The sequence below is a fragment of the Maylandia zebra genome, linkage group LG3, assembly GCF_041146795.1.
Source record: "Maylandia zebra isolate NMK-2024a linkage group LG3, Mzebra_GT3a, whole genome shotgun sequence".
Classification (NCBI taxonomy): domain Eukaryota; kingdom Metazoa; phylum Chordata; class Actinopteri; order Cichliformes; family Cichlidae; genus Maylandia; species Maylandia zebra.
The window spans coordinates 42,305,771-42,320,644 of NC_135169.1; the positions used below are offsets into that span (position 1 = coordinate 42,305,771).

The 14,874-nt window shown below is 40.8% G+C and overlaps 2 protein-coding genes and 2 long non-coding RNA genes across 5 annotated transcripts; 2 read left to right on the forward strand and 2 right to left on the reverse strand.

The window, feature by feature from the left end:
* Positions 1–358: 358 nt before the first annotated feature.
* Positions 359–3,952, forward strand: plin2 (perilipin 2). The gene is made up of 8 exons (XM_004554380.4): positions 359–486; positions 722–767; positions 963–1,158; positions 1,425–1,507; positions 1,678–1,942; positions 2,437–2,615; positions 3,012–3,128; positions 3,262–3,952. Exons 2-8 carry the CDS (start codon positions 738–740, stop codon positions 3,694–3,696), a joined length of 1,305 nt encoding a protein of 434 aa, XP_004554437.1. The 5' UTR covers positions 359–486; positions 722–737; the 3' UTR covers positions 3,697–3,952.
* Positions 3,953–4,260: 308 nt separating this feature from the next.
* cdca9 (cell division cycle associated 9) lies at positions 4,261–6,798 on the reverse strand. 2 transcript variants are annotated; one of them, XM_004554379.5, is made up of 10 exons: positions 6,575–6,798; positions 6,363–6,494; positions 6,251–6,288; positions 6,115–6,166; positions 5,911–5,975; positions 5,688–5,749; positions 5,098–5,190; positions 4,823–4,904; positions 4,539–4,625; positions 4,261–4,467 (listed from the first exon to the last, which is right to left on the reverse strand). In XM_004554379.5, exons 1-10 carry the CDS (start codon positions 6,777–6,779, stop codon positions 4,423–4,425), a joined length of 861 nt encoding a protein of 286 aa, XP_004554436.4. In that variant the 5' UTR covers positions 6,780–6,798; the 3' UTR covers positions 4,261–4,422. The 2 variants fall into 2 exon arrangements, with proteins under 2 accessions (XP_004554436.4, XP_004554435.4); XM_004554378.6 differs by having other exon boundaries at positions 5,098–5,193; positions 6,575–6,786.
* Positions 6,799–7,202: 404 nt separating this feature from the next.
* Positions 7,203–8,113, forward strand: LOC143416535 (uncharacterized). The gene is made up of 3 exons (XR_013096926.1): positions 7,203–7,312; positions 7,560–7,665; positions 7,951–8,113. It is a non-coding gene; the product is annotated as an uncharacterized LOC143416535 (long non-coding RNA).
* A 4,871-nt stretch (positions 8,114–12,984) lies between these two features.
* LOC143417096 (uncharacterized) lies at positions 12,985–14,182 on the reverse strand. Its single transcript, XR_013097318.1, has 2 exons — positions 14,098–14,182; positions 12,985–13,411 (listed from the first exon to the last, which is right to left on the reverse strand). It is a non-coding gene; the product is annotated as an uncharacterized LOC143417096 (long non-coding RNA).
* Positions 14,183–14,874: the final 692 nt, after the last annotated feature.

Consider the following 14,874-nt stretch of genomic DNA (forward strand, 5'->3'; position numbering starts at 1 on the left):
GACTGTTATGATGATTTATACAAAATATAATTTAAAAGGCAGTACGTTGTCATTTGTGTATTGTACTTGGGGACTGTAGGGGAAAAGGTGAAGAGGCTTTCATGTATTTCCTTTTCCTAGGACCCATGGTAAAGAAGTGCAGCCATATTCAGTGTAGACTACTCACAGCTTTGGAGCCACTGTTTCTGCTGTTGTATTAAAAATATGTACATTTTAAAAAGTGTCGTCACTGAACTTGAATGGCTGCTGAAAGGAGATGAAACCATGGGCTGAACTGTGTCACCGCCTGCTCATGTGACAGCTGATTTCAGAGGAATTCCCCGACCAAACTTTTACCCCGTTTACCTTTGCCCTACAAGCAGTAGCGACGCTACGTCACAGCGCTTGGCTAGATCTCGCGATAGCTGCTGCGCATAAAAACCGCCACAGCCTGCTCGCGCAGTATCAGTCAGCTCATTGACCGTTTGGAAATAGTTAAGTTACTCGGTAAGTGTCCACTGGTATCTGTTTCATTATGTGTTTTAACTGCTGTTTAATACAGTTGCATTGCCTTTCTATCGGTAGAAGGTTCACTTGAGCGTTTATTATTATGTAGCTAACTATGAGAAACTTTAAAGAACCTAATACGGAAGTAACAACCTCCAGTTTATCTGCTCTAAAATGTCGTGATTCTACGTGTTTGTTGTTTTCTTGAACTAAATCGCATTTTCTTTGTCTGCAGGTTTATCTGGACAGAAATGGCAACCGCTGAAGTTATTCCAACTCAGGTGAGTTAGTTTTTGCCCTCAGGTACTGTAGTTTTAAGTACATTTCGTGAAACTATGCTTTCAAATGTCTTATGTGGTTTACAATTTTAAAACCATGGGTTTACGCCGATAGCCCGTCACAAAATAGCACTCCGTAATGTTTAAAGGAGTTCGGAGACTTATACGTTAACTGTTTTCTTTCTGTTGGCTTTACAGAGTGTGGTGGAGAGGGTCGCCAGCCTTCCTCTGATCAGCTCCACCTATGGCTTGGTGTCCAGTGTGTACTCCAGCACAAAGGACAACCACCCGTACATCAAGACTGTGTGTGAGGCCGCGGAGCAAGGAGTCCGCACCATCACCTCAGTGGCTCTCACCACTGCTTCACCCATCATCGACAAGCTGGAGCCTCAGAGTAAGAACCATTCATCCGTCTGTAGGCGTGGTATTAGAGGTGGGAGGAGGTCAGAGTGAAACTGCAGGGATGATTAAACTGACTCACGCTTTGTCTTTTCAAGTCAGGCCGTTGAGGCATTGCGACCTTTCACCCACTTATTATAATCAGGCAGAAATAAGCATCATAGCTTCTGATATGGTTTAGATTTTATACTTGTTTTACTTTTAAGCAACATTTACTTACTTTATTTAATCTTAAGCATTCTTTTGTTTTTTCTTCTATAGTTGCCATGGCCAATGATCTTGCCTGTAAAGGTTTGGACAAGATTGAGAAAACCCTGCCGATTCTTCACCAGCCCTCTGAGCAGGTATGCATTGATTCATCAGCAAGCTCAATTTCACAATGTGAAATGTGCTAATCTCCTCGGTTATCAGCCGTGACCTTTGTCCCATTTTTCACAATTGCTGTTTCCTCACAAACTTTAAACTCATCCTTTGCTGCAATCACTAAAATAAAAATGCATGTGGATCTCCCCAGATTGTGTCCAATGCCAAGGATGTAGTAACCACTGCTAAAGATGTCGTGACGGGCACAGTCTCAGACACTCTGACCAGCGTTGTGGAGAAAACCAGGGGCGCGGTGCACGGTGGGGTGGACAAGACCAAATCTGTCGTCAACGGCAGCGTGAGCACTGTACTGGAGAGCAGAGTGGCACGGCTCATCAGCAGCGGAGTCGACACAGCCCTGAGTACATCCGAGAGTCTGGTGGAGCAGTACTTACCTATGACTGAGGCTGAGCTGGGTGAGTGGAATCAAAAGACAAAGAAAAAAATGCCTCTATAGATTTTTCTTTAAATATTTAAGGAAATACTTTTAATGATTTACTTTTTACATATAATTTAAAAGGTGGATTTGTCTCCAGTTTGTTTTTCAGATAAACAGAATACAAATAAAAGCTAGCGAGATTAAGCTTGTGTGTGTGACAAGATGTGACAAAGTTCAGTTAGTGGTCCAGTTTCCAGAAAAGCTGACCAGATCACATTATGTGTGTAAATTTGCATTAGTGCCTTCATATAAAAAGAGCTGATCAGGCTGAGCTGTGGTGTTTTGAGGCTTATGAAACAGTCTTGATACTAGGATTCTTTCAACTGATCTCTTCTCACGGTCTGAACAAGTACAACTAATGTTTTTACACTTGTCCACACTTTAGGTTTTAAGAAAAACAAAAAAAACAAGACAACTTTATATAGTTTGTTGTTTGACTGGGATTTTCCATGTTTCCCTGCCTTATAACAGAGCTGGAGGCAAAAACTGTGAAAAGCTTTGACAACAAGGAGCCGAACTACTACGTCCGCCTGGGCTCTCTCTCCACCAAGCTCCGCAAGAGAGCGTACAGCAGAGCCATGGTCCAGATACGAGATCGCAAGCAGCGCTGCATGGAGTTCATTTCTGAGCTGAACTCCACTGTTGACCTGGTGGGCCTCCTCCACACACACACACACACACACGCACGCTCTCTCTAACATAATGAGCAAGGAACAAGATTCACAGGAAGGGACTTTTTGTTTTTTGGAGGGGAGGTTATGACATTTACTCTTTTATTCCTGGATATCAAAGGAATGTTCGTTATACAAACACCCAGTATGTTTTAAAGTCACATATACAGTATTTAGACCATTTTTGAATATTTAACCCTTAAAAAGCGATGACACAACACATTCACTGACATCAGTAAATGCCACACTGTTTGCCAGCATCAGTCATCATGCCAATATTGGTTCATTTTATTATCCAGATGATAGAGCCATTCTGTCCTTTCACTGCTTTTGGACTTAAAAAAAAAAATAAACGTTTCCTGTGTTTTTCTTCAGATTGAGGTTGGCAGAAAGAACATTGACAGTGCTAACCAGATGGTGAACAAGAAGTTGAATTCCCTGGTTGCATGGAAGTCCAGTAGTCCAAACCAGGAGAACTGTCATGAGGCAGAGGTAAAGATTTACATTGAGATAAAATATTATCCATAAGATTCACTTATGATAGAGTACACAGCACTTATCTTATTGAATTAAAGTGGGAAAATAATGCAAATTTATTCAGATCTGTTCCTCTCCATCTATGCAGGTAATTGAGTCCCGCACTTTGACCCTAGCGCGTTCCCTCACCCAGCAGCTTCAGACCACCTGCCTTGTCCTCGTCTCCAGCCTGCAGGGTCTCCCCAACCACATCCAGCAGGAGGCGCTGTCCCTCGGCTACTCTGCCTCACAGGTGTACGCCAACTTCAGCAAAGCTAAGGCGCTGGGAGACCTGCCAGACACAGGGTTGACCAGCAGCAGAGTTCAGCTGAGCAAAATGAAAGAGTCCCTGGACAACGTCATGGATTATCTGATCAACAACACGCCACTCAACTGGCTGGTGGGACCTTTCTATCCACGGATGGCTCCCGAGCCCACTCCCATACCAGCATCTGAAGACAGCAGCACCTATACCACATCCTCCAGCTCTTCTACACAGGGACAGAGGGAGGAGCCCATGGAGGTGGAGATGGAATCCCTGTAGTGATCCATTACAATTTAAAGCTTAATATTCTGAATTTTGTGGCAATATTTGACAGCTTTGTATGTAAACTTTTACTTTATATTTTTTAAAATCTCAACTGTATTAGCACAGAACCTGAAATGTAATTCCACAGTACCAAGAAAGTACATTTTATTAACTTGAGAATATTGAACTTTAATTGCGCAATTTCATTCTCCACAATTATCATACAAATCATTTATCTAGAACAATAAACCTGTGCTTGCTTCAGTATAAACGTGTGAAATCTGTTCAGTTTGCATCAAGTTATTGGGGACTAATACTTGCTTTTAGTTTTACTATCATGAAATGTGTGTAAGCCATTACCTAGGCAGGGGCTAGCCCATACTACCTTCAGTTTAACCTGTACACTGATGGCATTTAAAGACATTCCTAAATAGGTTAATTACCCAATAACACTGGTCCCCATTTGGTTTCTATTACACAACATTTGCTCCACGTGGTACATTTAAGGAAAAACAAACTAACACCTCAGCTGCACATTTGAAATACCATCATACAAATAATTTGGCACTTAGTCATGAATTAACACTTAATCTTTTATTATTAGTTTTAAAACCCACACAAATGCATTGTAAATACACTGTTCAGCTGAACACGTATAATAGAAACTTCTTGAAGTTAAATGTGTTTCTGAGCTCCATCTGGACAGACATCCTGGACACGGGGATATTTGGGTTTCTTCGGTCATCTGTCGCAGCCACTCCGCTGTGACAGATAATCTATCAGACTCTGAAAAGTGAAATAACAGTTTCAAATGGAGTTTCTATGTACAGTTTGTAATGAAGTGGGCCTTCTCCTACCGAGAGCTTCTTAATCTGGCACCGCGCCACGTCATCCAGCATGTCCCAGTTAATGTCATCTTTAGTCTCTTCAGAAAAGCTCACCATCTATGAAGAGAAACACTTGACTTGTGAAAAACATCAATGTCTAGAATCTGTTAAACCACAGGACCTCAGCTCACATAAGGAACACTTTATTCAAAAATCTGACTCCATACACTGAACTCAAGAACAAGGACAAACTCCTTAGTTTTAGGCCAAGTTTGACTCTGAAATGTAGAGAAAGAAAAAAAAAAAAAAAGTACCAGCCCCTGTGCTGTGGTTACAGCGATATGTGCAGTAGAGCCTGCTGTAGAACAGTGCAGATCACCAGCAGAGACCACAGACCTGCGGGTCAACACAGAACTCACATCAGTGCATTTTAATGAGAGCTGACAGTATTTGTACTCGCCAACTATTTAAAAACAACGTAGGAGCTAAACTTCACAGTTTAGAGCATTAAAAAAATAATAAATAGTTTTAGCCAGAAACAAAACATATGCAGTACATGTTTCTGATCGAACAAAGGCGTCAAACAGACCTGAGTTTAAGTCTGGACTGGCTCAGCGGGGACAGGTCGTTGGTCTTGCAACTTGCCAAGCGGCGAGTTCTCTTGGTTATGACTGAGGAGGGTCTGCTGCAATTAGAGTGCTGGTGTTACAGCTGAACGGCCTTTCATTTTACCTGGTTGTTTGCATACTCCACTCCCCGTGTAGAACAAGTGGTTTTTTCCATGCCAACTAAAAAGCAGCAATGGCCAACCCCACATTTAAAAGTGCTCAGCGAGGGTTTTATGACCTGCTCAGACTGACGCTGGTGACCAACAAAAATTCAGTCAGGGGTTCTCTTGGGGGTCTTGGTATGTTACCAAGGTGGTACCATCAAAGAGTCAATATATCCTACTATATGTCATTTTCCTCTGATGATCTAAACTGTTCACAAACTAATGAGCTCCATTGATGTCATTACCTCCTGGGTATCTAGAAATCTTTGAGAACTCTTGGCAGGTGGAAGTAATGACAAACATACCAGTTAAGAAGAAAACCAGTTCAACTAACACTGGATCAGGCCTTGATCGGGTTCAGAGCAGTAAATAACCATGCACTATGTGACTTTGAGCCTAATCCTTACATGAGATTTCCAGTGCTGTTACTACAAACTAATGTCCTCGTCCTTTTAGTCTCCTTCACTCCCTAAACACAAAGACACAAAACAAGAAGACAGAAAATAAAGAAATGTAAACGATTGCTTTTATTCCCCAGAGATCGTGGGTTTTTTTTTTTTATGAGGACTGGAAAGTTTAAAATCACAGTGACAGCCATGCCTGTGCAAATACACCTGCTGCATCACCTACCTTTGAGGTTTTGGATGAGACCCTGTGGGTTGGGGCAGACTGGTCTGGTGAATCAGTGGGTTTAGCTGCAAAAATACGAGTATAAATAATGGCAGCTAAACAAACCCAAAATAACTTGGAGAAATTGAGGTTTGTGTCTTTACCTATGACAAGATCAATTGTTAACCTCACTGGACAAAATGGAAAAATGTAGTTTGATTTCACCTCTTTTACTGGTTATCTGTTTGCGGGGCTGGGGTACCTCACCACACTCATTCTGCAAAAGGTCCAAGTACAACATATGATTAATAAAAAATAATAAAATTATAGACAGCAGATTATAACCAGAAACCCAACTCACCTTACTGGCTATTGATTCCTCACTGGCGAATTCCTCCTCTACAAGAGAAAACAGTCGGTAGTTGTTGTTCATGTAAGACGCTCAAAAATAACAAAAATCACAGAGGACTCACCGCTTATTAAATCCCCTATGAGGGTGTTTTGAAGAGAAGGAGGCATCTTCATCAGCTCCACTTTGAATACTTTTTCCACTGTGGCCAGCGTGTTCTCCATTTTGGCCTCCATCTCGTTTACGCGCTCTTGGGCTGTAAGGAAAGATGGATGGACGTCAGAAATGAAGTATGAAGCTTTACGTGGGTGCGGCTGCAGCGAGGCTGCACCTCACCTTCTTTCTCAAACTGTTGGATGAATAGAGCCAGCTTGCTGCGCCGCATTTCCCGGCTCAGCTCTTCTTTACTCTGCACGCTTCTTGTGTTTTTCGTCCGCCGCGACGCCATCTCCCCACGCTGCTTCGGTGGACTCGAGTTTGCGATCAAATAACTAGACAGCCGAACACCTGACACCGCAGCACTTTTAATGAAGATATCCATGCGCGCAGCGGGGTGGAAGTAATGAGGTTATTCTGACCGTGTTGCTTGGCGAAAGGATACACTTCACAGTGATCAGCCACAAAACTTGAACTAATGTTAAAGAAACTAACTGTAATCAGAATTTGCAACATTTTTTTTTACTTCACCACTGGGTGGCAGTGTTTTACAAGACATTGTTTAAGAAATGGACATCCAGAAAAGTATTCACTTGATTTACTCAAGAGTTTGTAATTGTCACTTTTCAGATTTTCAGGTTTCACTTTAGAAGTTTGTTGAAAAACAGCAAACAAACCTCTGTGATTGTGACCTTTGTGAATCTGACATGTTCCAGATTCACAAATCTGACATGTTTATGTATAATCCGGATTATACATAACTTTCCGTATGTCTTACTCTCCAAAATTGTACAGGAAATCTGTCTTCAAAAAAACAGTCTTAGTCCAACACAACGGAAATAGGAAAAACGAAAACACAAATAGGAAAAAACACAACGGAAGTGTTTCTGGGGATAACCCGCGATCATTTCATATCGGGTAAATTACCAAATACAAGCTTTCTAACATAAGTATTTTCATTATTTACTAGACTATCATTGTGGTTTCTGATGAGTGCAAAACCACATAGTTGCATGCATTGTGGGCTTCCTGTCGTGCTTTCTAAGTTAGCAAGCTCTAAAGTAGAAATACTGAAATGTTTATGTTTATTTTGTGGGCAGAAAGAACGATAATCCATTGAGTCCGGACTTTATTCCATCTATTTTTAACTACGTTTCATCTCCAGAGAAAAGGAGAACAAAAATGAGACTGGATGTGTTCAACAGAAGACAGAAAGCAAAGCTACAACGGATAGAGCAAATAAAGCTATCTGCAGAAGGCATCCCTCCAAGGTGAATATATCAAAGTCTTTCTGTTGCATGTTGATTTGGTCTCTTATTCTAACTGTCATACTTAAATTAATGTATGTAAAAGATCTTAATCTGTTCATCCCCACTTTATCCTACTCGGTAAAATTATAAACCACAACGTTTCTGCACAATTGGGTTCTAAGTTTAGTACAAGCTAGTAGTGGTATCATGTACTGTAGTAGTATACTGTAGGAATAGAATAATTGACACAAATGCGGTTTACATCTTAACACCTCCCTTACTACACTTCTTTTGTGTTTTCACCAGTCAACCAAGTGAATATCCCCAAGATAATAGCAAGAATCCTACTGCAGACCAAACTCCCATCTCACAGCTTTTGAAGGACTTCACCAATGAAGAACCTGGAAATGATGTCCAGCCTGTTCTCCATGAGAATGTTCTATTATGTAGCACTGAAACATGTGGTAAACGCCTCCAGTCTCTTGAGCAAGATTGCCAAGCTCTTAGGACTGAAAATGTGTTGCTGAAAGAAAAAACGAGTAACACTACACTGAATATTTTCAGTGTAGGGTTGATGTTCTTACTGGTTTACCAACATATACAATTCCCATTACAGTTTTTCGTTTTGTGGCTCCTTTTCTCCAACTTAAATCTTGTTAAACATGTTTTCAGCAGTACATGTCAACGTTAATGAAGCTTTGAATGAACTTGTCCTTTGACTTTTTGGATTTTTATTTCAAAATTGACTCAACCACTGTTTCAAAGCTTTTCAAACACTGTATCAGTGTGATGCATTGTAGACTGGTGCCAAGTCTAGTGTTGTGGCCTGACAGAGAATCCCTAAGACAATCTCTGCCATGTGCATTTCGGAAGAGCAGCTTTGAGAAGACTGTTTGCATCATAGATTGTTTAGAAATAGTTCTAGAGAAACCGAGTAGATTGTTATCCAGTGCTCAGTGTTACTCCTTGTACAAGTTACATCACACAGTAAAATATTTAATTGCAATTTGACCTCAAGGTTCCATTTGTTTCGTCTCCTCTGGATGGAAAAGATGAGATAAGATAACCTTTATTAGTCCCAAAGACCTGCGAAATCTCTCCGCCCCACACCGTGGGTGCCGCAGCCTGCCACTGAAGGAGCTGCTCAGTGCTGTTGGAGCTTCCTGCATGGGGTGGGAGATGTTGTCCAACAGGGATGACAGCTTAGCCGCCGTTCTCCTGTCACTCACCACCTCCACTGGGTCCAGAGGGCATCCTAGAACAGAGCTGGCCCTTCGGATCAGCCCGTTCAGTCTCTTCCTGTCCACCCCAGCAGACCACACCGTAAAAGATGGCTGAGGCCACCACAGAGTCATAGAAGGTCTTCAGGAGTGGGCCCTCCACTCCAAACGACCTGAGTCTCCGCAGCAGGTACAGCCTGCTCTGCCCTTTCCTGTAGAGGGCGTCCGACTTATGAGTCCAGTCCAGTTTGTTGTACAGATGAACGCCAAGGTACCTGTAGCTGTCCACAGTCTCGATGTCCATACCCTGGCTGTTCAGTGGTTGCAGTGGAGGATGTTTGTGCCTGCGGAAGTCTACCACCAGCTCCTTGGTTTTACTGGCTTTGATCTGGAGGTAGTTCAGCTGGCACCAGTCCACAAAGTCTTGGGTCAGTCCTCTGTACTCCTTGTCGTCCCCATCAGTGATGAGGCCGACTTTTGCTGAGTCATCAGAGAACTTCTGCAGGAAGCACTGGGTGGAGTTGTGGGAGAAATCTGCAGTGTAGATGGTGAAGAGGAACGGAGCCAGAACTGTTCCCTCTGGGGCCTCCGTACTGCAGACGACCCTGTCCAACACTCAGCCCTGAGTCCTCACATACTGTGGTCAGTCGGTGAGGTAGTCCAAAATCCAGATAGTGAGGTGATGGTCCACTCCAGAGATCTCCAGCTTGTCCTTCAGAACCGTGGGAAGAAAAGTGTTGAAGGCACTGGAGAAATCAAAGAACATGGTTCTCACAGAACACCAGGTGTCTAGCTTCTCTCAGGATACATATAAAAGAGTAATAGGAGTTCTCTGTCAACAGTACATGATCTTGCAAAGCACTGTCCCCATAACTTTCACAGACATAGACAGAGAAAATGATGTGACCTATCTAGACAAGATTGTGGGTGCATGTTGTGCGCTTACAAATGTATCTGAATCTGTGGTGCCCTTCCAGTGATGTAAATGAAAATGATGTGACTGATGATCTCAAACAACAAATACACATTATTAACTCTCACTTTTTGTTTGCTTATTGTGACTTGACTTTCGAAGGGAAAGCTTTACTTGTCCTACAAATATCAAAATAAGAGAATGGCAGATGCTCGCTATTTTTTGATCTTCACATCCATCTCAAATGATTTCCACTAACCACATTTCATATTCCTGATTGACAGATACAGATCAGAATCAAAATCAGAAAAACAGTTTTATTGCCTTTGTCACTGAACTCTACAAACTAGCCACTTGCTTCAGTAGTAAGGTGCAATATAAAACACTGAATTATATTAATAACAAAATAGCATTAGCATAGCAATTTTAATTTAGGTTCGATGATCTTCCCCACTTGTGTGCGGCATTGGCAGAGGTTATGATACAGTTGGTCTTGCAGCAGTCAGAGGTGGGAAAGCTGGGAGGCCAGGATGATCTTTTGCAGATTTCTCTTTGTTATTTTGTTTAGAGTTGTTAAAAATGATGTCCTTGCTTTGCTGATACTCAACTTTCTTTGAAAACTCCTCACTTAGTATGGCCCACTTGCACTTCTTAGATGTAACAGCTATCTCTTCTTTTTTTCCACCGGTATGCTGCCATGTGCTGAGCAACACAGCTGACACATGTGAGCAGCTCTCACCAAGGCCAGCTGTGCAGTTACAGTGTGCTCCCAAGACAACCTGTCTTTTTCTCACTACTGCCCATGGCTTTAACTGCGGGTCATTAAGCCTTTGGGAATGTTGAACCTATAAATACAATTACAAATGTTAACAATCTTGGTTACGTACATCAAAAATGAAAAATTGCTACTGACAACCAGACGTGCGCAAATATACAACCAACATCAAGCACTCATACAAAATGACTGTAGCAACAAAGATATTGATGATAAATATTAAGATAAATAGATAAAAATGTACCTATTTTGTACCTATCTTGTTAAAGCTACAAATAAACATATAAGTATAAAAGGACAAGTATGTGGACAAATATATGTCATGGTGTAAAAAAGTGACAGGGTGCAGTGAGGCGTGATTAATTCTGTTCCACATGTGTGGACCTGACCCAAGTGGATGAATTAAAGAGTCTGATAGCAGCGGGAAGGAATGCCCTCCTGTAACGTTCCCTCAGACAGCGAGGTTGTGGGAACCTGTTGCTGAAACTGCTCTTCAGATTTGTTCTTAGATGGGGGTGGGATATATTTAATAAATCACAAGCTTAACAGGCCTTTTTCTGAGCCACTGAGAAGTCAACTACCTTCCACTGGTCACGTGACACCTTAAATAACCAACATCCACACAACTTAACCTTGTAGCTGTGTGTAAAGTGAATGTGCTTTTTGTCTTTCATCAGTTCAGAAAAAAACATGACTGATTATTCTGACTACTATATATTTATCGATTCTGTGACACTTAAACTAATGTCTTGTTAAAGTTGGCAGAGATTATTTTGAAGCAGGGGATGTTGGGTGTCTCCTGAGCACACGATCACTGATCCACTGATCCAAATGCAAACAGCCCAAACACCCATTAAAGAAACAGGTTAGCTTCTAAGGTGCTCTATAGTTGTCTAATGCAGCAGTCCCCAACCCCCGGGCCATGGACCCAGTTTCTGGCAAATACCGGTGTTCTGACAAACCATCCTACTTTGGTAAAACGTCCTTCCGTAAGTAATTTATGCACTTTTCTGCTGTCACAGAGTAATTCCAGGACAAATTTTAGTAGGTATGATGGTTTGCCACTTAACTTTGCCCATCAGAGTATGCTTGTAGCTCATATTCATTCTCATATTTCTCATATTCTCATAAAGCCAGGAAGGTTTGCCACTTCACACTGGCCCTTTAAAAAAAATCTGTGTGAAATTTCATTTGGGGAGGGGGGATGGGACCCCTTTCTGCAAGCTGCACTACATGAGAGACATCTCCATTATGAGGTAAGATAAAGGTCAATATTTTACATGTTTTTAGTGAAATAAATGTATATAAATAATAAATATATCACCCCACTTTTCAGTTATTTATTTGTAAAAAATGTTTGTGTTGGTCTTTCACATGGAATTCCAATAAAATTCATGTTTGTGACAAAATGTGGAAAGGTTCAAGGGGGCCGAATACTTTTGCAAGCCACTGTATGTGTGTATATATATATATATGTATATATATATATATATGTATATATATATATATATATATATATATATATATATATATAAGTTTGTCACATTTGAAATATAATTCTAATATAGCTGTTCTTAATGTATTTTCTTTAAAACCCAGTGTCTGTGTATGTGTGTGAGTGTGTAAAGTAGCACAAAAGGAGCAGGTGCTAATTTTTATTTATTGTTTCATTTGTAATTTTTACAGCTTGGGAAAACTGTAAAAACTGCATATTTAGTTATTGTTATAAATCTCCCTGTAACACCATTTTTCTGTGTTTATTTTCTCTGAAAATATAGAAAACATAACATAACAAAAATGTACTTTTCATAATATTAATATCATTAAATAACTTTAGAAAGACTTCAATTTGATGCTTTAAATTTAATATAATAAAAAATATCTATTTTATATGTAAAATAATCTTAAAATATTATTGTACAAAAATGGCAGCAATTTAATTTGTTTAATAGTTTTAGCTGATCGTCTGTGACACCAGGAAGACCGTACACCTGCATCTCTACCAACTTGCATTGCAGTTTCTGGGCTCTCCAGCCTCTTTGTTCCACATTTCCTCTAATGCAGGAGAAATTATCTCCAAGAAAAGAAACTCGACCATCACACAGTGGAACAAATTCTCTTCTCAAACAAAAACCAAACGGATAACCTTAAATGCATCACGTTTTTACTTTACAAGTTCATAAGCATTCTCCCTTTTCAGTTCTACCTCCTGGTCAAACATATGTATAAGAAAATTGGCCCAGTATCATATTATTTATACACACAGCGGTCTTTCTGTCCAGTGATTAATTGCATGAGTTCATGGAGGCAGGACCTCACAGCAGAAGCGTACTCCATAATGTGTTGTACATTATTATATGTATATTATATGTATTTTTCATGTATTGTATTTACCAACATCAAGAAGTCACAAGCAAAGAAAGACCACACCATGGCGCATAAGCAACGTTTATTGACCAAATTTATCTATTAAACAAATAGACGTAACATTTTTTTCACCTCCCAAAAAGCAAAGCAACGGCAGCCCAATATCAGAGAGAATTGTGAACTCGTCATAATGAAGCAGTTCATTTTGTAGATTCAAGCTGCTCTTCATACTTTTGGCCATCAGGCGTCACCAGAGGACTGTGTTGAAAGTCCCGCAGAGTTGGTCACGCAGGCCTGTGAATCCAGTTCCTGAAGAACTCCGTCACCATCCTCTGCACGAATATCGCAGCAAGCTTCTCTCTGTCACCGTAAAGTATCACAGCCAGTCCGTCAGTCTGGTGGTAGATGAGATGGAAACGAAACCAGGAACACACACACAGGACAAAGAGCAAAATGGCATCTTCACCGTGTCCGTCCATTGCAGCTTCAAGTCTGTTAGAGGGAAGAACCAACCATAAGTCACAGTCAGCGATAGCTGCAGACACGTCAAAGAAAACACTGTAGTACCTTTTAAACAAGTAAACCTGAAGGAAACTTGGAGCAGCTAACAGGCAAAAGTCAAACAAAATTAGGAACAACGTTAAACCAGTACATTTAATCCTTAAGTTAAGTCCCTTTATTAGAGATCCTTCTGTTTCAAGGGTTCACTGCAGTGAAACTGGCTGCATTATAAATCTAAACACGATATTGCCACAGAGCAAGCACCTTTTCAGTAACTTATCTTTCTCGTAGAAATGTGCTCCAAATAAAGAACTTTGTTGACAAGATTATTAGTTTATCATTTATAAATCAATATCGTCGGTATTGACAGCATTTTTTTAAGTGAACATGTAAAAGAGTGGGATTAAGCGATGCGGTTGAAAAAAAGTATGGGTGTGTAGGCGCACGGTGTCCCCCCCTCTCTACTAAAGAACCATTTCTTGATGGTTCTTTGGGGCACCTTTAATGGTTTTTCAAAGAACCTTTTTTAAAATGCAGTCTTTACTGCAACTTGCTGATTTGTTTTTTTAAGTTTAAATTTGGACAAATCTGTTAACACTATCATTACGGACAAGTTTTGTTTAACGTACAAACACTACCTTCAAGGTTTTGTATTTGAAATCAAAAGTCAATCTTACCTTTATCCACAATGCTTACAATAATAATCCGTTTCTTATTTCTTCTTTTTCGACCTCTATAAGCGTCGCCGAGGTTTGTCTGAGCCGCCTGCCGAGAAGACTCGGCACACACTTGCCTTCACTTAAACGGCTCAGACAAACCTCGGCGACGCCGAGAAGAGGCCTCTTCCCGGGCCCTGCCTCCATACACGCGGAGTTTGCATACACCTCCTCATACGCGGAGAAGGGTGATGAGATCTACCTCATGCTCTCTCTCTGGCACGCCTGGCACGCCGGGCTCTCTCGCTCTCTCTCTCTCTGTGGGTCTACACAGAGCGCATGCGGGCCGCATTGATGGTTCACACTAGAGCGCGTTTGCTGTCGCATTTTATTTGTAGTGTGAACAAGCAGACAAAAATCAGATTTGATCAAAAAATCGGAATTGAGCATCAAGACCTGCAGTGTGAACTTAGCCCAATTTGGCTCAGGAAATAGCAAGTCCAAGTCCTATAATCCAACTGATAGATGAAACACTTAAGAAAATAAGGAAGCAACGGAAAGAAGCTCTCATCCAATTAAATGCATGTAGAATAAAAAATGAATATCGACAACAACTTGTATTTTTGTATTACTGTGAGAACTATGCTCATTTCTACATTTGAATGTGATGTAGGCAGGTCTGATGTATGGATGGATGTGTGAATGTGAGGGTGTTCAACATGTGTTTGTATTATACTATAAAAAATTTCAATAAAAATATATGGAAAAAACAACTTGTTAATTTGTTATCATTTTATA

Coding starts and splice junctions, on each gene's coding strand:
- plin2 (XM_004554380.4), top strand. CDS start 738: ATGGCAACCGCTGAAGTTATTCCAACTCAG. Junction 768..962: donor CTGAAGTTATTCCAACTCAG/GTGAGTTAGTTT, acceptor TTGGCTTTACAG/AGTGTGGTGGAGAGGGTCGC. Junction 2,616..3,011: donor TGAACTCCACTGTTGACCTG/GTGGGCCTCCTC, acceptor GTTTTTCTTCAG/ATTGAGGTTGGCAGAAAGAA.
- cdca9 (XM_004554378.6), bottom strand. CDS start 6,779: ATGGATATCTTCATTAAAAGTGCTGCGGTGTCAGGTGTTCGGCTGTCT. Junction 5,750..5,910: donor TCTCATCCAAAACCTCAAAG/GTAGGTGATGCA, acceptor CTTTGTGTTTAG/GGAGTGAAGGAGACTAAAAG. Junction 4,626..4,822: donor TAACCACAGCACAGGGGCTG/GTACTTTTTTTT, acceptor TTCTCTTCATAG/ATGGTGAGCTTTTCTGAAGA.